This window comes from Eulemur rufifrons, chromosome 17 (genome assembly GCF_041146395.1).
Source record: "Eulemur rufifrons isolate Redbay chromosome 17, OSU_ERuf_1, whole genome shotgun sequence".
NCBI lineage: Eukaryota > Metazoa > Chordata > Mammalia > Primates > Lemuridae > Eulemur > Eulemur rufifrons.
Genome location: NC_090999.1, coordinates 24,859,458 through 24,878,050, shown reverse-complemented (window position 1 = coordinate 24,878,050; position 18,593 = coordinate 24,859,458). Strand labels below are relative to the sequence as shown.

Genomic DNA, 18,593 nt, shown 5'->3' with positions numbered 1-18,593 from the left:
AATAATTTTTATTTTAGCAAAGTATATTCTTTTTAAAGAATAAATAAATGTGTGCTGCAGTCATCTCCAGAATTACACCAATACTTCTAGGTCTAATGGCCACACAGCAAAATCAGCCTCAGTTATCCCATTGTTGGCGTATCTTAAGACCTAGAAAGGGGAACACAGAATTGTGGAAGTAGGTTCCCAAATTTTTCTGCATGAGATATTTTATGCTAACTCCAGCAAGATTTGTGTAAAATGTTCATGATCCTGGGGGTGGGCCACTTCCGTTCTATAACCTTTGAGAAAAATGGTGCCCAGTTGCCAGGATCCCAGCTGCCACTTACTGCACACAGAGACACAGGGATAGTTGTGGTTATGTTGCAGTCAGACGTCCTCCTACCCTGTGTTCTTTGTTTGCTAAAATAAACCAGCCTAATAGCGCTCCAACAGAGAGGACAGGGCTATTTACTGGGCACAACACACCCGGCTTAGCCAAGGGTAACTAGGTACCGCCTTCAAACACCAGGCTAGTAACACAAACGTGTGCAGAGGAGGACGGGAGGGGAACCGAGAGCATGCCATTGCCTAAGGCACTCAAATTCAAGGTACACCCACACAAAAATGCGTTACTAGGCCACACATGGCCCTACGGCTGCTCATGACCCCTGTTCCCAGTCACCAGGGACAGGGGCGAAGGAGGCGAAAATCAAGTGTATTACTAAATGAACAAGTCAACACGATAATGAGTGCAGAAAGAGCCTTCTTCAGTGTTCTATATTGCCCTGATCCACGGTGCAATGTACAACCCCCTTATTTTCCAGTCTGTGTAGGTCTCCGCTAGGGAGGTGACATCCTGCGAATTGCCTGTTGGCCAATTATTAAACGGTTCCCCTGCAAAGCCAGGCACAATGCCTGGGCACTCAAAAGGAGTGTCTGAAGAATGCTTGGGTGAAATGAACAGAAGGTGTCAGGCCGCAGTTGAGGAGGGGAGGGCTAGCGGGAGGATTAGGCGGCGGGAGGAGGGGATCAGAGGGTGGAGGACTCATGGAGCGGGAGGAGGAGACTAAGGGCACGGAGGCGGGGAGCAGCTAGACCGCTGGGAGGACGAGGGGCGGGAGCCTGGAGAGACGCGCTGGAAGAGGCGGAGCGCGGGAGGAGGACTGCCAGCTTCCCGCCCGCGCTCCCGGCTGGCTCGGAGGAGGCGCCGAGGCTGCGCCGGCGCCCGCGATCCCTCCCAGCCCTCCGCGGTCGCCAGGGCTCAGGCTCGCGTCAGGCTGGGCCCGCGGCCGGTGGCCTCGCGTCTCCACAGCGCGCCGCCAGCATCGCTCTCGGCCGCGCCGCGCCCGACGGGCCTGGCCCTGGTTCTGGCCCTAGCGGAGGTAACTGCCCGCAGATTCCTGCCCTCCACGTCCCAGGCCTCCGCCCGACGCCGCCCGGCCCGGGCGTTCTCGGTGTCCCCCACACACCCTCGTATCTTGCCTGTTCGCGGCCCCCTCATTGCCCGCCGTCTCCCCTGCACCCGGCCCCTTGTCCATTCCCACTGCCGACTCCTGGCCCATCCTTCTTGCTCTGGGCCTTCCCCAGCCTTCCCGGCGTCGTCCTCACGCCATCGTGTCCTCAGGTTGACGGAGCTGGGAGCCCCAGGGGCCGGGGTCGCCCTGCCCGCGTGGGCAGTGTCCGGTTCGGGCCACACTTCGGCCGCCGGCCTGAGTCCTCCAGCTCTCGCCCGGCTCCCGTCCTCACAGATCGCGCGGGACACCTCAGAGGGGTCCTTTGGGATGTCTCCTGCGAGGTTGTCGCGGGGAAACGCCTGTTTGACTCTAGATGGTGATAAATCGAGCACTGAGGAATGGACGCGATTTCTTAGGCTTGTCCGTAGCTGAAACCGCAGAAGAACTTGAATTTTTCTCTTGAAATTGAAATTGCATTTCGCCAGTTTGTCTTTAAGGATACTTTTGGCTTTTTGTAGACTTAGCATATTACTCCTGCTAACGTATTTTGTGAAGATTGAATTTATTTGTCTTTCTTCCATTAACTAGTTTTACTTGTTTTTTGTGATGTTTATTATCCATCAGTAGCATCAGTGTTTGAGAGCGAGTTCAGCACGTAGAAGTAGCCTTTGCTACGTAACAGGTGATTTTCAGAGTTCCAAAAGATGGAAGACCAGCTGTCATCAAATCCTGTAGGGCTCTGTCCTCAAATCCTGAAGTTAGCTATCTTTTTATCCTTGACATTTTTTTTTGACAGCAAGGGCAATTCCAAATCCTTTACATTTTAATTGCAAAAGTTATATTTAAATATACATCTGGAGTATTTTAAAGCAAACCGGTGGCATAAATACTCAAATATATACCGTATTGCTCATATCCAGGAGAGGAAAGAGCTTAAAAAAAAATAACCATAATAGAATTACTGCACAACACCAAAATTAACATTAATTCCTTAATATCATCTAATAGATAGCGTCTGTTAGAATAGAATCATTGATAGGCTCTAATAATTCTAATTGAGTCATCATGTTCAATTTTCCTTGTCTTTTTAAAATTTTTAAATAATTTCACATTTACAGAAAAGTTGCAAGAATAATATACAAGTTGTTTATATCTTTCCCATGCTTTATCCTTCTCTTTATACATGTGCATGCACACACATACTTTGTTCTGAACTATTTCAGAGTGGGTTGCCTATATCATGCCTCTTTCCCCCTTAGTACTCAGTACAATTTGCATTTCCTAAGAGCAATGATGTTCGCTTACAAATATAAGTGCAGTTATCAAATTCAGGAAATTTATTATCGTATTGATATATGCTGTAGGTCATAATCCTAATTTTATCATTTGTCCCAATAATATCCTTTATAGCAAACTATCTTTTCTGATACAGGATATAGTTCAGGGTATTATATTGCAATTAGTTGTCTTATATAGTTAATCTTTAATTTGGAATAGCTCCTGAGCCTTAGTTTCTAATGACACTAACATTTTTTAAGAAATTGTAGCCCAGTATTATATATCATTTTCCTCAATTTGGATTTGTTTCCTCATTGCCTTAGGTTTGCATTTTGGAACTGGAATACTACATAAGTAATGTTAATGTCCTTTCCAGGTGATCACATCCAGAAAAGCATGATGTCTGCCCCTTATTAGTTAAGATGGTATCCATTTTCTCCACCATATTGTTTTGTTTTTTTGCAAATTATTAAGTAATTTGTGGGGAGATACTTCTAAGCTAGGTAAGTGTTTTGTTCCTCATCATATTCATATCTCTCCTCTGCCTGATTTAGCATCTGTTGGTGATTCTTGCCGGAATCAGTTTTTGCTATGATAGTTGCAGAATGGTGACTTTCCACATCTACTACCATATCAGTATGGTCTTAATGATTTTTAATTTATTTAATAGGTTGTAACATGTTGCACATTTATTTTGATGCTCAAAGTGTCCCGGATTTGGCCCTTCAAGCTGGTTCCTATTTCTTTTTGACATGCCCCATCATATATTTACTTCCTTACTTTGGAACAAGATGTTCCAGGTCCACCGAGTTTCTTCCCTACCCTATCCCTGAATTCGGCTGTTCTTCCAAGGAGCCCTGGTTCCTCTAAGTGAGGAATGGTATTTGGAAACCAAGATCTGGGTGCTGGGTATCATTGCTTCTAGGCCATTTTATAGTACAGAGCTAGAAATCATCAGTTTTTATACTAGTACTTCCAATGCTAATCCAGCTCCTCAGGGCTCTTCCTTACCTCTCCCTATTCTATGACTGTATGCCCTTTCTTCCACAGTGAAGAATGCTGGCTCCCATTAACATCAGTCTATTTACTCTTTTATTCAATCTTATAACACATTCAGTTATGTATGTGATGATTTTCCCCTGCCCCCTTTAAAATATCATTTATTTGCTAAAGAAACTGCATCATTTATCCTGTGGAATTGCTAACAATTTATCCTGTAGAATTCTTCTTAATTCGGTTAATTACATTCTCCTGGTGTGTTTAAAATGTTATTTCATTCTCTTTATTTCCTGTCAAGTGGTAGTTAGACACAGATTCAGGTTCAGTTTTTAATTTTTTGTCTTTTTTTTTAGAGGCAGCATCTCACTTTTGTCACCCAGGCTGGAGTGCAGTGGCATGATCATGGCTCACTGTAACTTCCAACTCCTGTGCTCTTGCAATACTCCTGTCTCAGCCTCCAAAGTAGCTAGGACTATAGGCATATGCCACCAGGCCCAGCTAATTTTTTTTTTTTTTTTTTTTTTTTATCTTTTGTAGAGACAAGGTCTTACTATGTTGCCGAGGCTGGACTTGAACTCCTGGCCTCAAACAAATCCTCCTGCCTCAGCCTCCCAAAGTGCTGGGATTACAGGCATGAGCCACCATGCCCAGCCTAATTTTTGTCTTTATAAGAGTAGTTCATAGATAGTACTATGTACTTCTTATCTATATAGCATGATATCAGGAGGAACATAATGTCTGTCTGTCTCACTGTTAGCAATTTTAAAATTGATTAGTGGGTTTAGGGCATGTCAGTGCTTTTGTTATAAAGTTCCCAATCTTTCGTTCACTTAATAATAATTTTAGCAGCCACTGATACTGTTGACTGGATTTGTTATTTCATTAGGAGCTACAAATGATGTTTTTTCTAAATTAAGATACTCAGTAAATACTATGGGCTATTTATTATCATCATTATTATTATTTACAGCATCTTGGGACTGTTTTTACTCAATTGGTCATTGATATCTTAACAAACATGGAAATAAGATTAGAAATTTTGACATCAACAAGTATCAAGCAGAAAAAACCCTGGCCACGAGTCTCCTGGTTGGGTCAGGTATGTTTTTCTTTATTAAAGCAATACCAGCTTTATATATGTTGCATGTGTGTTTTGCTTATAAGATATAGGAATGTTCTGTGGTTTTTTTTTTTTTTTTTGAGGCAGAGTCTCACTCTGTCACCCTGGCTAGAGTGCCGTGGCATCAGCTTAGCTCACAGCAACCTCAAACTCCTGGGCTCCCAAGTAGCTGGGACTACAGGCATGTGCCACCATGCCCAGCTAATTTTTTCTGTATATTTTCAGTTGTCCAACTAATTTCTTTTTATTTTTTTAGTAGAGACGAGGTCTCGCTCTTGCTCAGGCTTGTTTCGAACTCCTGAGCTCTGGAAGCCCGCCTAGGCCTCCCAGAGTGCTAGGATTACAGGTGTGAGCCACTGTGCCCGACCTGTTCTATGGTCTTAAAGAAATAAAACACCATCTTTTGAAGGGTCACCTGCCTGCACACTGATCAGGGATTTTTGTATATTTAGTTTTTATTATAATGAGCAAGTTAGTTTTTCCAGAAAATGGTCTATCTAGAAGACTTTACTTTCAAAAAATTTAAGTAGGTTGAGATGGCATGTATCAAAAGGAAATGTTTGATCTCCTAAACTTTCCCCTACCAGAACAGTCAGTGGAATGCTTCCTTCTCTTGTGGTTTTCATGAGTGTCTTATAAAGTGTCCTTAGAACTAGAATAGAAGAGATGGGCCACAATATGTTAATGGGCAAACCTATAAAATTCTCTTAGAATTTATAATGATTATTGAAATAAAGTATCAAATTTCCTGTGAGTACTTATATCACTAATTAACTCCCCTGGAATAGTTCTCAAACTTCACAATACATCAGAATCGTCTGGAGAGGCTGTTAAAACATGGAAACTCCCAAAGTTTCCAATTCAGTAGGTCTGGGATGGGCTTGGATAATTTATATGTCTTTTTTAATCAAAAAAATTTTTTTAGGGGCAGGGTCTCGCTCTGGTGCCCAGGCTGGAGTGCAGTGGTCTAATCATAGCTCACTGGCAGCTCAAACTCCTGGGCTTAAGTGGTCCGCCTGCCTAAGCCTCCTGAGTAGGTGGGACTACAGGCAAGTGCCACTATATGCCTTGCTGATTTTTCTTATTTTTTTGTAGAGACGGGGTCTTGCTATGTTGTCTAGGCTGGTCTTGAATTCCTGGTCTCAAATGTTGTCTAGGCTGGTCTTGAATTCCTGGTCTCAAATGCTCCTTCTGCCTCAGCCTCCCAAAGTGCTGGGACTATAGGCGTGAGCCACTATCCCTAGCCGATAATTGTATCCCCCCCTTTAATTTCCTTTATCTGACATACCTGAGATAATTTGTAGTTCTACCAGGTTCTCAGGTGTTTCTGATGCTCCTGGCTCAGTTATACTTTGAAAATCACTGCCCTAGAATATATGAAAACAAAGTTAATTCAAAACAGCCTACAGCCTACTTTTTCTAGATAATAAAAAATGATCAGAGTCAATATTTTATGAATTTCAGAATTAAAACTTGCCCGTACTACTGTTAAAATTGATGAGAGCCAGGTGTATTGTCAGGTGTCTGTAGTCCTAGCTACTTAAAAGGTTGAGGTGGAAGGATCGTTTGAGCCCAGAGTTCTGCGTTGTAGTTTGCTATGCTGGGTCAGGTCGCTGCGCTGTTTGGCATCAGTTTGGTGACCTTCTGGAAGTGGAGGACCAACACCAGGTTGTGTAAGGAGAGGTGGACTGGCCCAGGTAAGAACTGGAGCAGGTTTAAACTCCCATGCTGATCAATGGTGGGACTGTGCCTGTGAATAGCCATGCACTCCAGGCTGGGCAACATAGCCCATCTCTTTAAAGAAAAAATTGATAGGTTAAACAGCAGATATCCCAATTTTGGCTAACAGAATTTGAAGACACCACTATAATTTTAAACTCGAAAGAAATTTAAATGCAACCATTAGGTCACCTTACCTAGTTATTCTGACAAGAGATATTTTAAAACAAAATGAAAAATCTTAAGGTTACTCTAGGGTATCAACCTTAATGTTCACTGTATGATTTGTTGTACAAATGTATAATCTTTCTTAAATGTCACTTTGTTTTTGAGGATAATTTATTTAGACAACAGATGGAATTAACTTCTGGCACCTCTTAAATCCTTCATGTGTTTCTTTTAGGAAAATGAAGCCGTTTTTCTTTTGGATGATAAATTCATAAATGAAATTAATTTGTTATCAGGAAGGACAAAGAAGAAAATTCCTAGTCTGAAGCCTTTGTTGAACGATGTTATTGTGCTAACAACATCCAGTAATGGTTAAGTAATAACTAATATTTTCAATTGGCTAGATTAACCTCATTTTAAACAATTAAGGATTATATTAAGGACAATATTATAAGTATTGCATTTCATTTCTGTGAAACAGATGCCTGGCTAGGTGGTGTACTCACTACAGGGGAGCTTTTCCTTTGGAACAAAGATCAGGATTGTTTGAAAACTATACAAGTAACTGAAAAGCCTAAGGAAATGATTGAAGCTGTAGTAGGTAGGAATTTTTTACTTGTTTAAAGTGGCTTAATAGGAGAAGTAGGAGGAAAAAGAGGATGAAAAATTTCCTATACTGTCTTAAAAATGTATCTTTGCATGTGCATACGTATTAATATATCTGTATATATGTTTCATATATGTATGCTTATGTATATATGTTTATTTTATTTTCGGTGATGTTTATCTGTGATGTCTAGATTCAATTTGAAGAAGAAATTCTGGCATCCCTAACATTTCTTTGATAACAATGAGTTACCAGTATCACATAAGTACTTGATAAATGTTATTGTTATTTGTACTTTTAATTTATTACTAGTGCCTTAATTTCGACATCTTAAATGGTAACATCATTTGGTTTCTTACTATAAGGATAGATAAATCATGTACATTCTTGGGGGAATTCAGACTTTAAAGGTTTAATTACTTTTTTCTTTTCCTTTTTCTTTTTAGCAAATTCTTTGAGACTGTACTTGTATGTTTCTGGAAATGGGAAAAGAATTCTGCTTGTAACACCTTCTGGATGCATATTTCTTTGGGAATACTTGGAATTAAAGGATATTTTATCTTCTAAAAGCCTTTCATTGGTGGGTCAGTGGTCCCAGGTCATACCTGAAAAAACAGTTCTTTTGCCTTCCACTGAAGATAAAGAAGCTGTAGTGAATGCTGTTTTTATAAAAAATGAGGTAAAATCTAAGACAGGGTATTATAGTTGAAATCTCAGACTGTAAGAACAGATACTATCTGTGAAGCTTTTTAGCAGAATGTGTAATGGCATAGCTATATATCTTTAGTAACCATTGTCATAGAAACTGTGAAATTATTGTATGGGAAAGGTATTTGTATATTTTTTGGTCACTTTTTTTTTTTAAGAGACAGGGTCTTACTCTGTCACTCAGGCTGAAGTGCAGTGGCCCAATCATAGCTCACTGTAGCCTTGAACTCCTGGGCTCAAGTGATCCTCCTGCCTTAGCCTCAGCCTCTGAAGTATCTAGGACTATTAGCCACAGTGTCTGGCTAATTTTTTTTTTTTTTTTCAATTTTTTTTTTTTGGTAGAGACAGGGTCTTCTTGTGTTTCAAGAGATAGGGTCTTGCTGGTCTCAAACTCTGGGCCTCAAGCAGCAATCCTTCCATCTTGGCCTCCCAATGTGCTGGGATTTCAGGCATGAGCCACTGCACCTGGGTTACATTTAAAAAAATATTTATTAATGGTTTCAATTTAGAACTTCCTTTCTATGTCCCTGATTTAAAAATATAACTTGTTTTGTAATTTAAGCTAGAATTGGTGATACCAAATAAGCCATTTAATACCCAGGAAATTACAGATTCATTAATTTAAAAAATTAAAATAGCTTCCCAATACTTTATGTATGGATCAATATTTTATTACCCAATCCACTATTTTTTTTTTTTTTTTTTTTGAGACAGAGTCTCACTCTGTTGCCTGGGCTAGAGGAGTGCCATGGCATCAGCCTAGCTCACAGCAACCTCAAACTCCTGGGCTTACGCGAGCCTTCTGCCTCAGCCTCCCGAGTAGCTGGGACTACAGGCATGCGCCACCATGCCTGGCTAATTTTTTCTATATATATTTTTAGTTGTCCAGCTAATTTCTTTCCATTTTTAGTAGAGACGAGGTCTTGCTCTTCCTCAGGCTGGTCTCAAACTCCTGACCTCGATCGATCCACCCTCCTCAGCCTCCCAGAGTGCTAGGATTACAGGCGTGAGCCACCACGCCTGGCCCCAATCCACTATTGATACAAATTGCATTTTGAAATTTTATAGTTCTCCCTCACACCTTAGGGTTGGTGCCCTAATTTAAATAAAAAACTATAAAAGGAGGTAAATATATAAGACTCTTTTCAGTTATAGCCACAATAAATGTCAATACTTTCTGAAGAGCATAACCTGCAACCTGATTTCCCATTTGGGACCTGCCTCTGGCTCAGAAAAAAATTACTTAAGCTAACTGTTGAAAAACATTGAGATCCTGCTTGTATTTTTATTTTTATTTATTTTTGATGAGGAATATATTTTTATGTTTTTTGTATCTTGATTTATTTTCAGATTAATTTTATACTAAAGTATATTAAATTTATCTACAGTTATTTGGAGACTGCTGCTTGTGTTCATTTACTTTTTATTCTGGGGAATGCCTAAAGTTAACGTTTCTAGCAGTTCGGTGGCATGAAAATGAATTTACACCTATAAGGTAAAATAAAAGTTTCCTTCTTACTTTCTATCTTTTTTGAATCATTATCTTTTGGCCCATATATACATATTAAAATTTGTAAATGTTTATGTGAATTTCAGTTTCTGAGGCTTTACATATCCTTTCTTCCTGTCTACCTAAATATTTAATCTAGAAAGTTTATCTTTGTTTTGTTTCTCTTAGATATGAGCACATGTAAAAGATAAGACAGGTTATAGCTTTACTTAAGACTATACAAATAACTACTTTAGAAAATAATTCAACTGAAATTTAAAATGGGCATAAATATTTGGATTTACTATTGTACCTTTTAAATGCTCAAGTGTTTTTTTAATTGAAAATAGTTTTATTCTAAAAAGCCCAATGAAATAGAAAAAATGCATTCAAAGGTTACCATGTCTAATTAAGACAGTAAAATGGCATGTGTTTTTTTTTGTTTTATTTTTTATGCCAACAATACTTTATTAAGATATAACTTAAATAAAGTAAAACAAACAAATCTTAAGTGTACAACTAGATGGATGTTAATAAACATATATACCTGTATAACCATCACTCAGCTAAATTGTAGGACATTAACACTATCTCAAAAAAGTACCCTCCTCTCTACTTTTTTAATCCCTATAAAAATGTTTGTTATATACAGAAATATGTGTTTCTAGACCTTTACTGTAAGCAGGTGTATTTGGGGTTGACTATGGAATATGGTTCTACTCACAAAACTCTGAAACTGAACTTATTTAACTAACTGGCAGCTGGTTTTTTTGTGCCCTGGGTGAAATTTCTGAAAAGTCTCTAAGAAGCCTACTAGATATATAGGCACATGTAGGAATTTAGATGAACCTTTACATTTTTTGTAATGAACTATATATCAATTTAAAAATTACTTTCTGTTTTCAATTATTTCATTACTTTCTTAGATCATTGCCATACCATGTTCATTGGGCACAACAAGAATGCCTTCTGTGTAGTCTCATTCCTAAATGTGAATCTGTAAAGTCAAGAGGAGCTCTAATTGCTGCCTTTTCAAGAGATGGCCTTACCCTGGCAGTAGCTCTTAATCAGAAAGACCCCAAGGTCAGTAAATATAATCTTGGAAAATAATCTACGTAAGAAGGAGTTTATTCCAGTTTTGAGGTATTTTTTCCTCGAAAATGGTTTTTTATCTTAGTACTACTTTACATTCTTTAAATTGGTGTTTTCTAATCCAACTTGACATGTGTATTGGTAAAGTTATTTAAATTAGCTGCCATAATTTTCAAAAGTTAGCCTTTATAAGTGAAAAAAGGATAAGGGCAAAGGAGGCAAGAAGAGCTGAATGGTAACTGACGTTCTTAGGATGGCGTATAAAAGAGCAAAGGCAATGACGAGTCAATGTTGTCTTAGCAGTTGAGAAAGACTCTCTAGATAGTTTATTAATATAATGATAGATCTCTAGGTCTCCAGCACTGTAAGTAATAATTATAGTAAAACAACTTATATGTTTTTTTTTCTTTCTAGGCAACTCAGGTATTATTTATAAACACACTGAATTTTGTTACTCTCAGTGGTAGCCTTAAAGGATGTAGTAATAAGAATCCTGTGGTTCCAGCTACCCTTATCAGGTAAGAAGTCTTGAATTTCTAAGTAGTGTTTTTATTTTCTTTTCCAATAGTCTAACAAGTTTAAAGCTCTAATTATTGAATAGGTATCATTTAGATAGAAAATGCAACTTATCTTCAGTATTTGTGCTTGATAAATTCTAAAGGTTGTTGCTTGGCACGGTGCCTCACATCTGTAAACCCAGCACTTTGGGAGGACAAGGCGAGAGGATTGCTTGAGGCCAGGAGTTCAAGGGACAATATAGTGAGAACCCTGACTCTACAAACAAAATTAGCCGAGCATATTAGTGCATACCTGTAGTTCTAGCTATTTGGGAGGCTAAGGTGGAAGGATCGCTTGAGCCTGTGAGTTCCAAGTTACAATGAGCTATGATCAGGCCACTGCACTACAGCCTGGGTGGCAGAGTGAGACCCTGTATCTAAAAAAAAAAAAAAAAAAAAATTTAAGGGTTGCTTTGAATAAGGAGAGCCTTGGAATGGTTTGGTGGGATGGAAGATACGTGTACGTTATTTTCTTTTCTCTTTCATTTATTTCTATGTCTTCTTAGGAGTACTTTATGAGGAAGTAGAGAAATATTGGGCTTAAATAGAGAAGCTAAAATGAAAAAAATTTAGATTGGAAAGACCATTATTTACTCAGGGAGGCTGGGGTGTTTATATCCTTTTAAACAAAGTTGGCATTCTCTGTATATACCATAAATGGTGATTTTGGAGGGCACATGAGCTACCATCAGGACCTATGTGGGATTACAGAATAGGAAGATTTCCTCTTGGAGCTGCTAACATCCTTTTCCGAACACTTTTCCATGCTATTCTCTAAATTTGCAGAGTTTTCAGGTCCATCCAACCCTGCCTCTTCATTTTCTTTCCCTCCCCACAAGTTCCTTTCCAAAAGAATCATTGTTCTTAATTAAATGATCTGTTTGATTTATGTTGTCCATCATTTTTATGAGGAGGAGCTACTTTTTCTTCTTATGCAACATTAATGTTACCAAATAGTTAAGTGGTAGTAACAGTGATAGCTTTGGGGAGAGGTAGAGTCACATATCAAGTGGTACTCTAGCAAGCTGCAGGGAAGCAGGCATGGCCTTGAAATCTATCCAGTAGTTCTTGGTTAAAACTCATTCTTAAAAATAAATAAATAAAAGTCATTCTTATTAAAATGTGAGTAACTAAAAAGCTCAACTCTTTAGGAAATATTTTTATTTTTTTATTTGCTCATGAATCTAAATTTCTAATTGGGATATTGTTGGAGTAGATGGTCATAAGCAAGCTCCTTTTTTCCTAGGAAGTAAAATTCGTGAAATGTGTGTGGCAGTTGCCTACTATTTATTCTTTTGTCCTCGTTTTTTGAACTGTCACATCTCTGCTTGGTATATAGCCTATTATAGATTGCTGAAGACATTGTACAGAGTCCTTTCTAAACATTACATCTCTTATTTTTTTCCAGGTCTTACTGGGTAGGTGATATCAGCTGGACACATGATAGTCTTTTTTTGGCTTGTGTGTTAAAACGTGGTTCCCTGGTTTTATTGACCTGCCAAGGTGAACTGCTAACATTAATTACATCTGGTTGCTCAATAGAATTTGGGCCAGCAGAATTTATTCCTCTTCATCCACTAATAACATATCGGTGAGATATTTGAATCATGTTAATTTGTTTACAGAAGTTTTTCTCTTTTGTTATTATTTTTACTGTATATTTTTAAAAAATTTCATCTTTCAGATTGTCTTATTCTTTCTTTGAGTCTATCATCTCAATATCTGTTTCTTATTTATAGTTTTCTTCTATTTCTTTTTGTGGCTTAATCCTGGTGAAAATTTGACATTGTGACTATGTAAGTATAAGTTACTTAAATATTCAATACCACTAAAAATTTATCTTTGATATAAAAGTGAATAAAAGTATGATATAGCATTTATTGTTATAAAATAATAGCACTTGGATAAATTAATGCCTCAAAATTAATTTGACATACAGATTTATCCATTTTTTTCTAAAAAGAAAAATGTTGGAAATAGATGACTTTAGAATTTGGCCATATTTTAATTTTTAATTGTGAGATGAAGTAGCAGTTTGGCTTTGGAATCAGATCAAGATTGAAATATTTGTTGTTGTGTGACTTTGGGTTAGTTAGTCCTCTATTTTACTGTGAAATGAGGGTGACAATAATTGTCTCTTAGGGTTGAGGAAATGAAGTAAGATAATACATAATTATAAATCACCAGTTCTGGCATAAAGTACTCATAAATATTGTTATTGATATTTATTATATGTAGTTGGAAACATAAATACAGCTATTTACAAGACAGAAAAATTGGAAAAGACCTTTGAAATTAATCCATTCTCTTTGCTTTACAGAAAGGAAACTGAGGTTGGATGTGTCCTTGATTATGATTAGCAAAAAATGATACTTAATTTTTAGCAATGCATTATGCTAATGGAAAAATTTGTCACTTCCTCCAGTGAAAGTATTTTTTTCTTCTTATGGTCCAATTCATAATTGACTAGATTATAAAAATCAATTGTTATAAAACTAAGTAATTTAGAAAATGAAAGACTTGTAATCCTATATCTTAGAGATAAGAATTATTCACATTTTATTGTGTTGTCCTCCAAATTTTAAAAATATTCATATAACATTTATAGTAATAGCAGTATTAGTTTCTTTTTAAAAGCAAGATAAATTATATGATATATGCTGTTTATTGTTTTCCTTTTTTGATTTAACAATATATCTTATACATCTTTCCATGTCAGGCATTATTTTCTAATAGTTCTACAAATTTCTGTGGTATACACATTTTATAATTACTAATCTCCTATTGTTGGCCATTTGACTAATTAAAAAAAATCTATATTTCAATAGTTGCTTGACCAGAAAACAGTTACACTATATTTTGATGATTTGTTCCCTTTATGTTTATAAAGCTCTAAACTTAATAGGAGTGATAATAAGTAATCAGAATCAGGTACATCATAATAACAGCAAATAAGTACGTTTATGTGGAAACTCAGTCAAATTTAATCTTAAACTGATAAAATTAGCTGGGCCTGGTGACTCACACCTATTATAATCCCAGCACTTTGGGAGGCTGGGATGGGAGGATCACTTGAGGCCAGGAGTTTGAGGTTACAGTGAGCTATAATCGGGCCACAGAACTATAGCCTGGGCTACCGGGCAAGACCTGTCTCTAAAAATTTTACTTAACACCATCCTCTTCAAATGTTCTTCTCAGTTTTTTTTCTTTCTCCTCAATAATAAGCATACTAATAACTCATAATTGTATTCCTGTAAGTATATTTAAATGGTTGGTAAGAAGGAAAGTTAACTATTTAACTTTCTTTAATAGTAAAAATAAATTGCCTTAATTATTTTCTGAAATCGGTTGTATGTAGACTAAAAACAAAATATAGTAAATTGCACCATTCAGGAAAAAATTCTTAAAACATCTAAACCTACATATATAAAATCATTATATTTTCCTGACAGATAAATACACATTTAATATTTTTGTATATGTTTCATCTGCTTGTTTTTTCATTTGTAACTTTTGTTAGTTTGCTTTTTCTTTGGAAAAATGTGATTATTTCCATTAAGATCTTTCTCTTACTAATTCTTGAATTTTGATATTTGTTTATTAGACCACAGCAGTTTATGTTTCAAGATTCAAATAATTCTATAGATTCATCAGATTCTGATAGTGACCCTATGAGACAGAGATTTTCTATAAAAGCACACTCACGGTTACCCTACCTCATTATTTCTGATGGATACATGATCACAACCCTTCGGTTTCTTGATAAACTGTCTCCATCGGTACTCATGAGATCACTTCTGCTTGATTCAACCCAGAGGCTTGAGAAGACATACCGAAATGTGATACTGTCTAAGGTATTAGTGCTTTTTGGTGTCATTGGTAAATGTTGCCTTCTTTTTCTTTTCTAATTTAAAACTATACTGACTTGAATTATGTACAATTGTTTATAGAATTTTTAATTGCTTGTAACTGAATTTCAGTTAAAATTTTGCTCTCAGAAATCTTTCTTCTTTTATAGCCAAAAAGCAAAGAGCTGAACTTGCAATCACTGAATTCCCTGAGGTCTAGCCTGTTAAAACACCAAGGACATGAAAGTTCAGCTGATTCTACTATCCCCAAATTCTTACAGACAGAAGAAACAATGAAGTTAAATGAGAAAACAGCAGATTTTCAGGTACTTAGTGGGAGTATTAAATTTATTTTGCACAATTACATATTGACTTTATTCCAAAAAAAACGTATTTTATTTTTCTCTGGTTAAGGGGAAGAGAGATTTGAGAACAACAGAGTGATTCTGTATATAAGGTATTAAATGACATTAAGATCACTTTTCCCCTCTTATTTTAGGATTTTGAAGCAGATGATACTAATGAAGGCAGACACTTTCCGAACAATTTATTTCCTTTTTGGAACCAAAAAGATGATCTGCTGTTTAGTAGTGCCAAGGAAGGAAGATTGGAATTTGCATCTATGTTTGATACGATACATGCAAAGGATGATACTGAGGAGACAGACGGAACCATTACAGAACTGCATTCTATCCAGAAAAATCTACTTGCAGCGTGGACTATAGGAATTTCAAAAAATGTGATAGAGAAAAATTTAATGTTAAATTATACGATAGTTTGTATCACTCATTTTTTCTACATTCTTCAGTTTATAAAATGTCCTTTCCCCAAACTTGATCTTTTTTTAAGCAAGAGCTCAAGATGTAATGCATGGATACTTTGTGTCTTTCAACTTTTTCATCAGTGTTTATCAATCCAGTATTGGGATATAAGATATAAACAAGATGTCGGACATTTGATAAAGCTGACCTCAAATACTATAAAGCTTTTGCTGACTCAGCAACAAAAGGATCAGTTGTTCTCAGAGAAACTTTTAGCCTGTTTTTATTTACTCAAAATGGTAGCTGACAATTTAAATGCTATATACAATCTTCAACCTGAAGTTGTTTCAGCTTCAACTAATGGAGGAAGAACAGCAGATAAAGATTCATTGGTGGCACCTATTTTTCAAATGTTTCGAGACAGTGGCTCTCAGGAAAACTGGTCTCAGAACTCATCTTTTGAGATTCATCCTCAAGTAATAAATCTTGTGCAACAGCCAGGACACAGGTATAATTACTTACTTTAATATTAGGTTACCATTAGCATCATAGGTTTTTTACTTTTTAAAAAACTGAGATATAATTCCCATGTTGTAAAATTCACCATTTTAAAGTATACAATTAAGTGGTTTTTAGTATACTTACAAGGTTGCAAAACTATTAGCACTAATTCTAGAATATTTGTATCACCCTAGAAAGAAACTCTGTATCCATTAAAACTCAGCATTATCAATTTTATGTTATTAAAAAACTAGAGCTGGGTGTGGTGGCTCATGCCTATAATCCCAGCTGCTTGGGAGGCTAAAGCAGGAAGATTGCTTGAGCCCAGGAGTTTGACGCTGCAATGAACTGTGATCATGCCACTGCACGCCAGTCTGAGCAACAGAATGAGACGTCTTCTCTAAAAAAAAAAAATTTTTTAATTTAAGGACATATTTCCAAACATGTATACAATAAATATATATAATTTTTGTCAATTAAAAACATTTCAGGATTAATGCCAAATGTTATACAACATACTTTTTTTTTTTTTTTTTTTTTTGAGACAGAGTCTCGCTCTGTTGCCCAGGCTAGAGTGCAGTGGCATGATCATACCTCACTGCAGCCTCAAACTCCTGCACTCAAGTGATCCTCCTGCCACAGCTTCCCAAGTAGCTGGGACTAAGGCGTGTGCTATTATTTATGCCTGGCTAATTTTTTTTTCTGTTTCTAGTGGAGATGGTGTCTCACTCTTGGTCATGCTGGTCTCGAACTCCTGACCTCAAGCAATCCTCCTGCCTCTGCCTGCCAGAGTGCTAGGATTATAGGTGTGAGCCACCACTCCCAGCCAACATACATTTTTTTTTTTAGTCTTGGGCAACTATGATGTTTAAAGATTTTGGTTTAGATAAAAAACATGACCACAGGTGCATAAAACATTTATGAAGTTTTTTATATATATTATGCATTTTTAGATCATTGGACTTTGCACTGTATTTAAGTCTGATCAGTTTGTAGGTATGTTATTGGTGGAAAAATAGGCTAAGAAAGGGGCTAAAACCTCATCATTAGTCTGAAATTTGGTTTTGATTACCTGATTCTGTGTACAGATTGATTGTTCTCTGGAGACTATTATACAAGAAAACTTTATGGTATGAAGCGCAATTAAGCCAAAGAGTTTCTGAACGTGACAGAGAGTTAACTGAAAAGATGACACACGAAGCATCTACTGTCAAGTCCCTGTTATGTCATATACAGGCTAACTTACAGACTGCCGGAGATTGCTTGAGCCAAACCTTAGAACTTAAGTCTATCGATGGTCAGTATCTTAAAACGTTTTCTAACTCCATGAATAGGTTACGGTTAACCAGTTTTGATTTTTTTGGTTCATTGCAATTATTTGTTTTTTAAAATAATTTCTGGCTTAGCTGTATTCACTGAATTTTAAAACAAAGTAAATTTTTATAAAGTAATGTAGTTAACTGTAATGGATTGTTGGTTAAAAACTTTATAGGTGAAGAATGTTTCCTATTGGGATCATATGAAAAGGCTGTTGAGCTGTGGAAAAAAGCTCTTCAAGAAATCCAAGAGAAAGGTAGGAGAGTGTTAAAAAATAATATGTGCCATAATATTGGTAGGAACATATTTTAGCTTGCTGCAGAGCTTAACAATAATTCCAACTTTCAAAGCACTGACAATATCATACTCCCCAAATAGAATACATATTGTAGGCAACTAGACTGTCAAAAATACTTATTTAAAATTATTCATAGCCTTGAAATTTGTAGTGCAGGAATCTTTTCAGTGATGTAAATGTAAGTCTTTTTGTCCCTCTTTTGCTTATTGATGAAATCTGTGGTTGATTATTGATGGGGAAAAATGAAATTTAGATCCTAAATAAAATAATGTGAGAGATTTTTTTGATCACTTTTCTGGAAGTTCTATACAATATTATCTCTTAGTTCAGAATTTAGTCACATTTTCACATGACCATATCTAGTGAGAAATAGTCATCTGGTTGCATTGTAACCCCAAATAGAATTGGAATTCTTTTACTTAGGACGAATGGATAAGAGGTAGGTCACCAGCAGTTTCAGTCCAAAGGACCCTTCAAATATTTAAAGGCAGTTGTCAGGTGCTCTTATCTTATTGAATAGTTGTTTCTTCTCTTTCAGGAAGTCTCTTTGATGTATGTATGGTTCCTTAGGGGTTTTGCAGCATGTTCCCTTCTGTTTCATAGTGGGTGTACTTGAGATAGAAGTCATTAGTGGACCTAATGCTGAGATAATGAGAATTTGAATTTGGATAAAATCTGAGTCATCCTAGAGCCTG

General features: G+C 36.7%; 1 protein-coding gene across 1 annotated transcript in view; it reads left to right on the top strand.

Annotated features, from left to right (window-relative positions):
* Window positions 1-4,731: 4,731 nt before the first annotated feature.
* CPLANE1 (ciliogenesis and planar polarity effector complex subunit 1) overlaps window positions 4,732-18,593 on the top strand; it is a 92,579-nt gene continuing 78,717 nt past the window's right edge. The window contains exons 1-13 of the mRNA XM_069492005.1: window positions 4,732-4,812; window positions 6,956-7,091; window positions 7,202-7,321; window positions 7,774-8,006; window positions 9,424-9,530; window positions 10,451-10,607; window positions 11,031-11,134; window positions 12,582-12,764; window positions 14,778-15,027; window positions 15,192-15,347; window positions 15,521-16,290; window positions 17,372-17,580; window positions 17,776-17,856. Of these exons, the coding sequence (XP_069348106.1) occupies window positions 4,732-4,812; window positions 6,956-7,091; window positions 7,202-7,321; window positions 7,774-8,006; window positions 9,424-9,530; window positions 10,451-10,607; window positions 11,031-11,134; window positions 12,582-12,764; window positions 14,778-15,027; window positions 15,192-15,347; window positions 15,521-16,290; window positions 17,372-17,580; window positions 17,776-17,856 (2,587 nt within the window). The remainder of the gene's footprint in view (window positions 4,813-6,955; window positions 7,092-7,201; window positions 7,322-7,773; window positions 8,007-9,423; window positions 9,531-10,450; window positions 10,608-11,030; window positions 11,135-12,581; window positions 12,765-14,777; window positions 15,028-15,191; window positions 15,348-15,520; window positions 16,291-17,371; window positions 17,581-17,775; window positions 17,857-18,593) is intronic.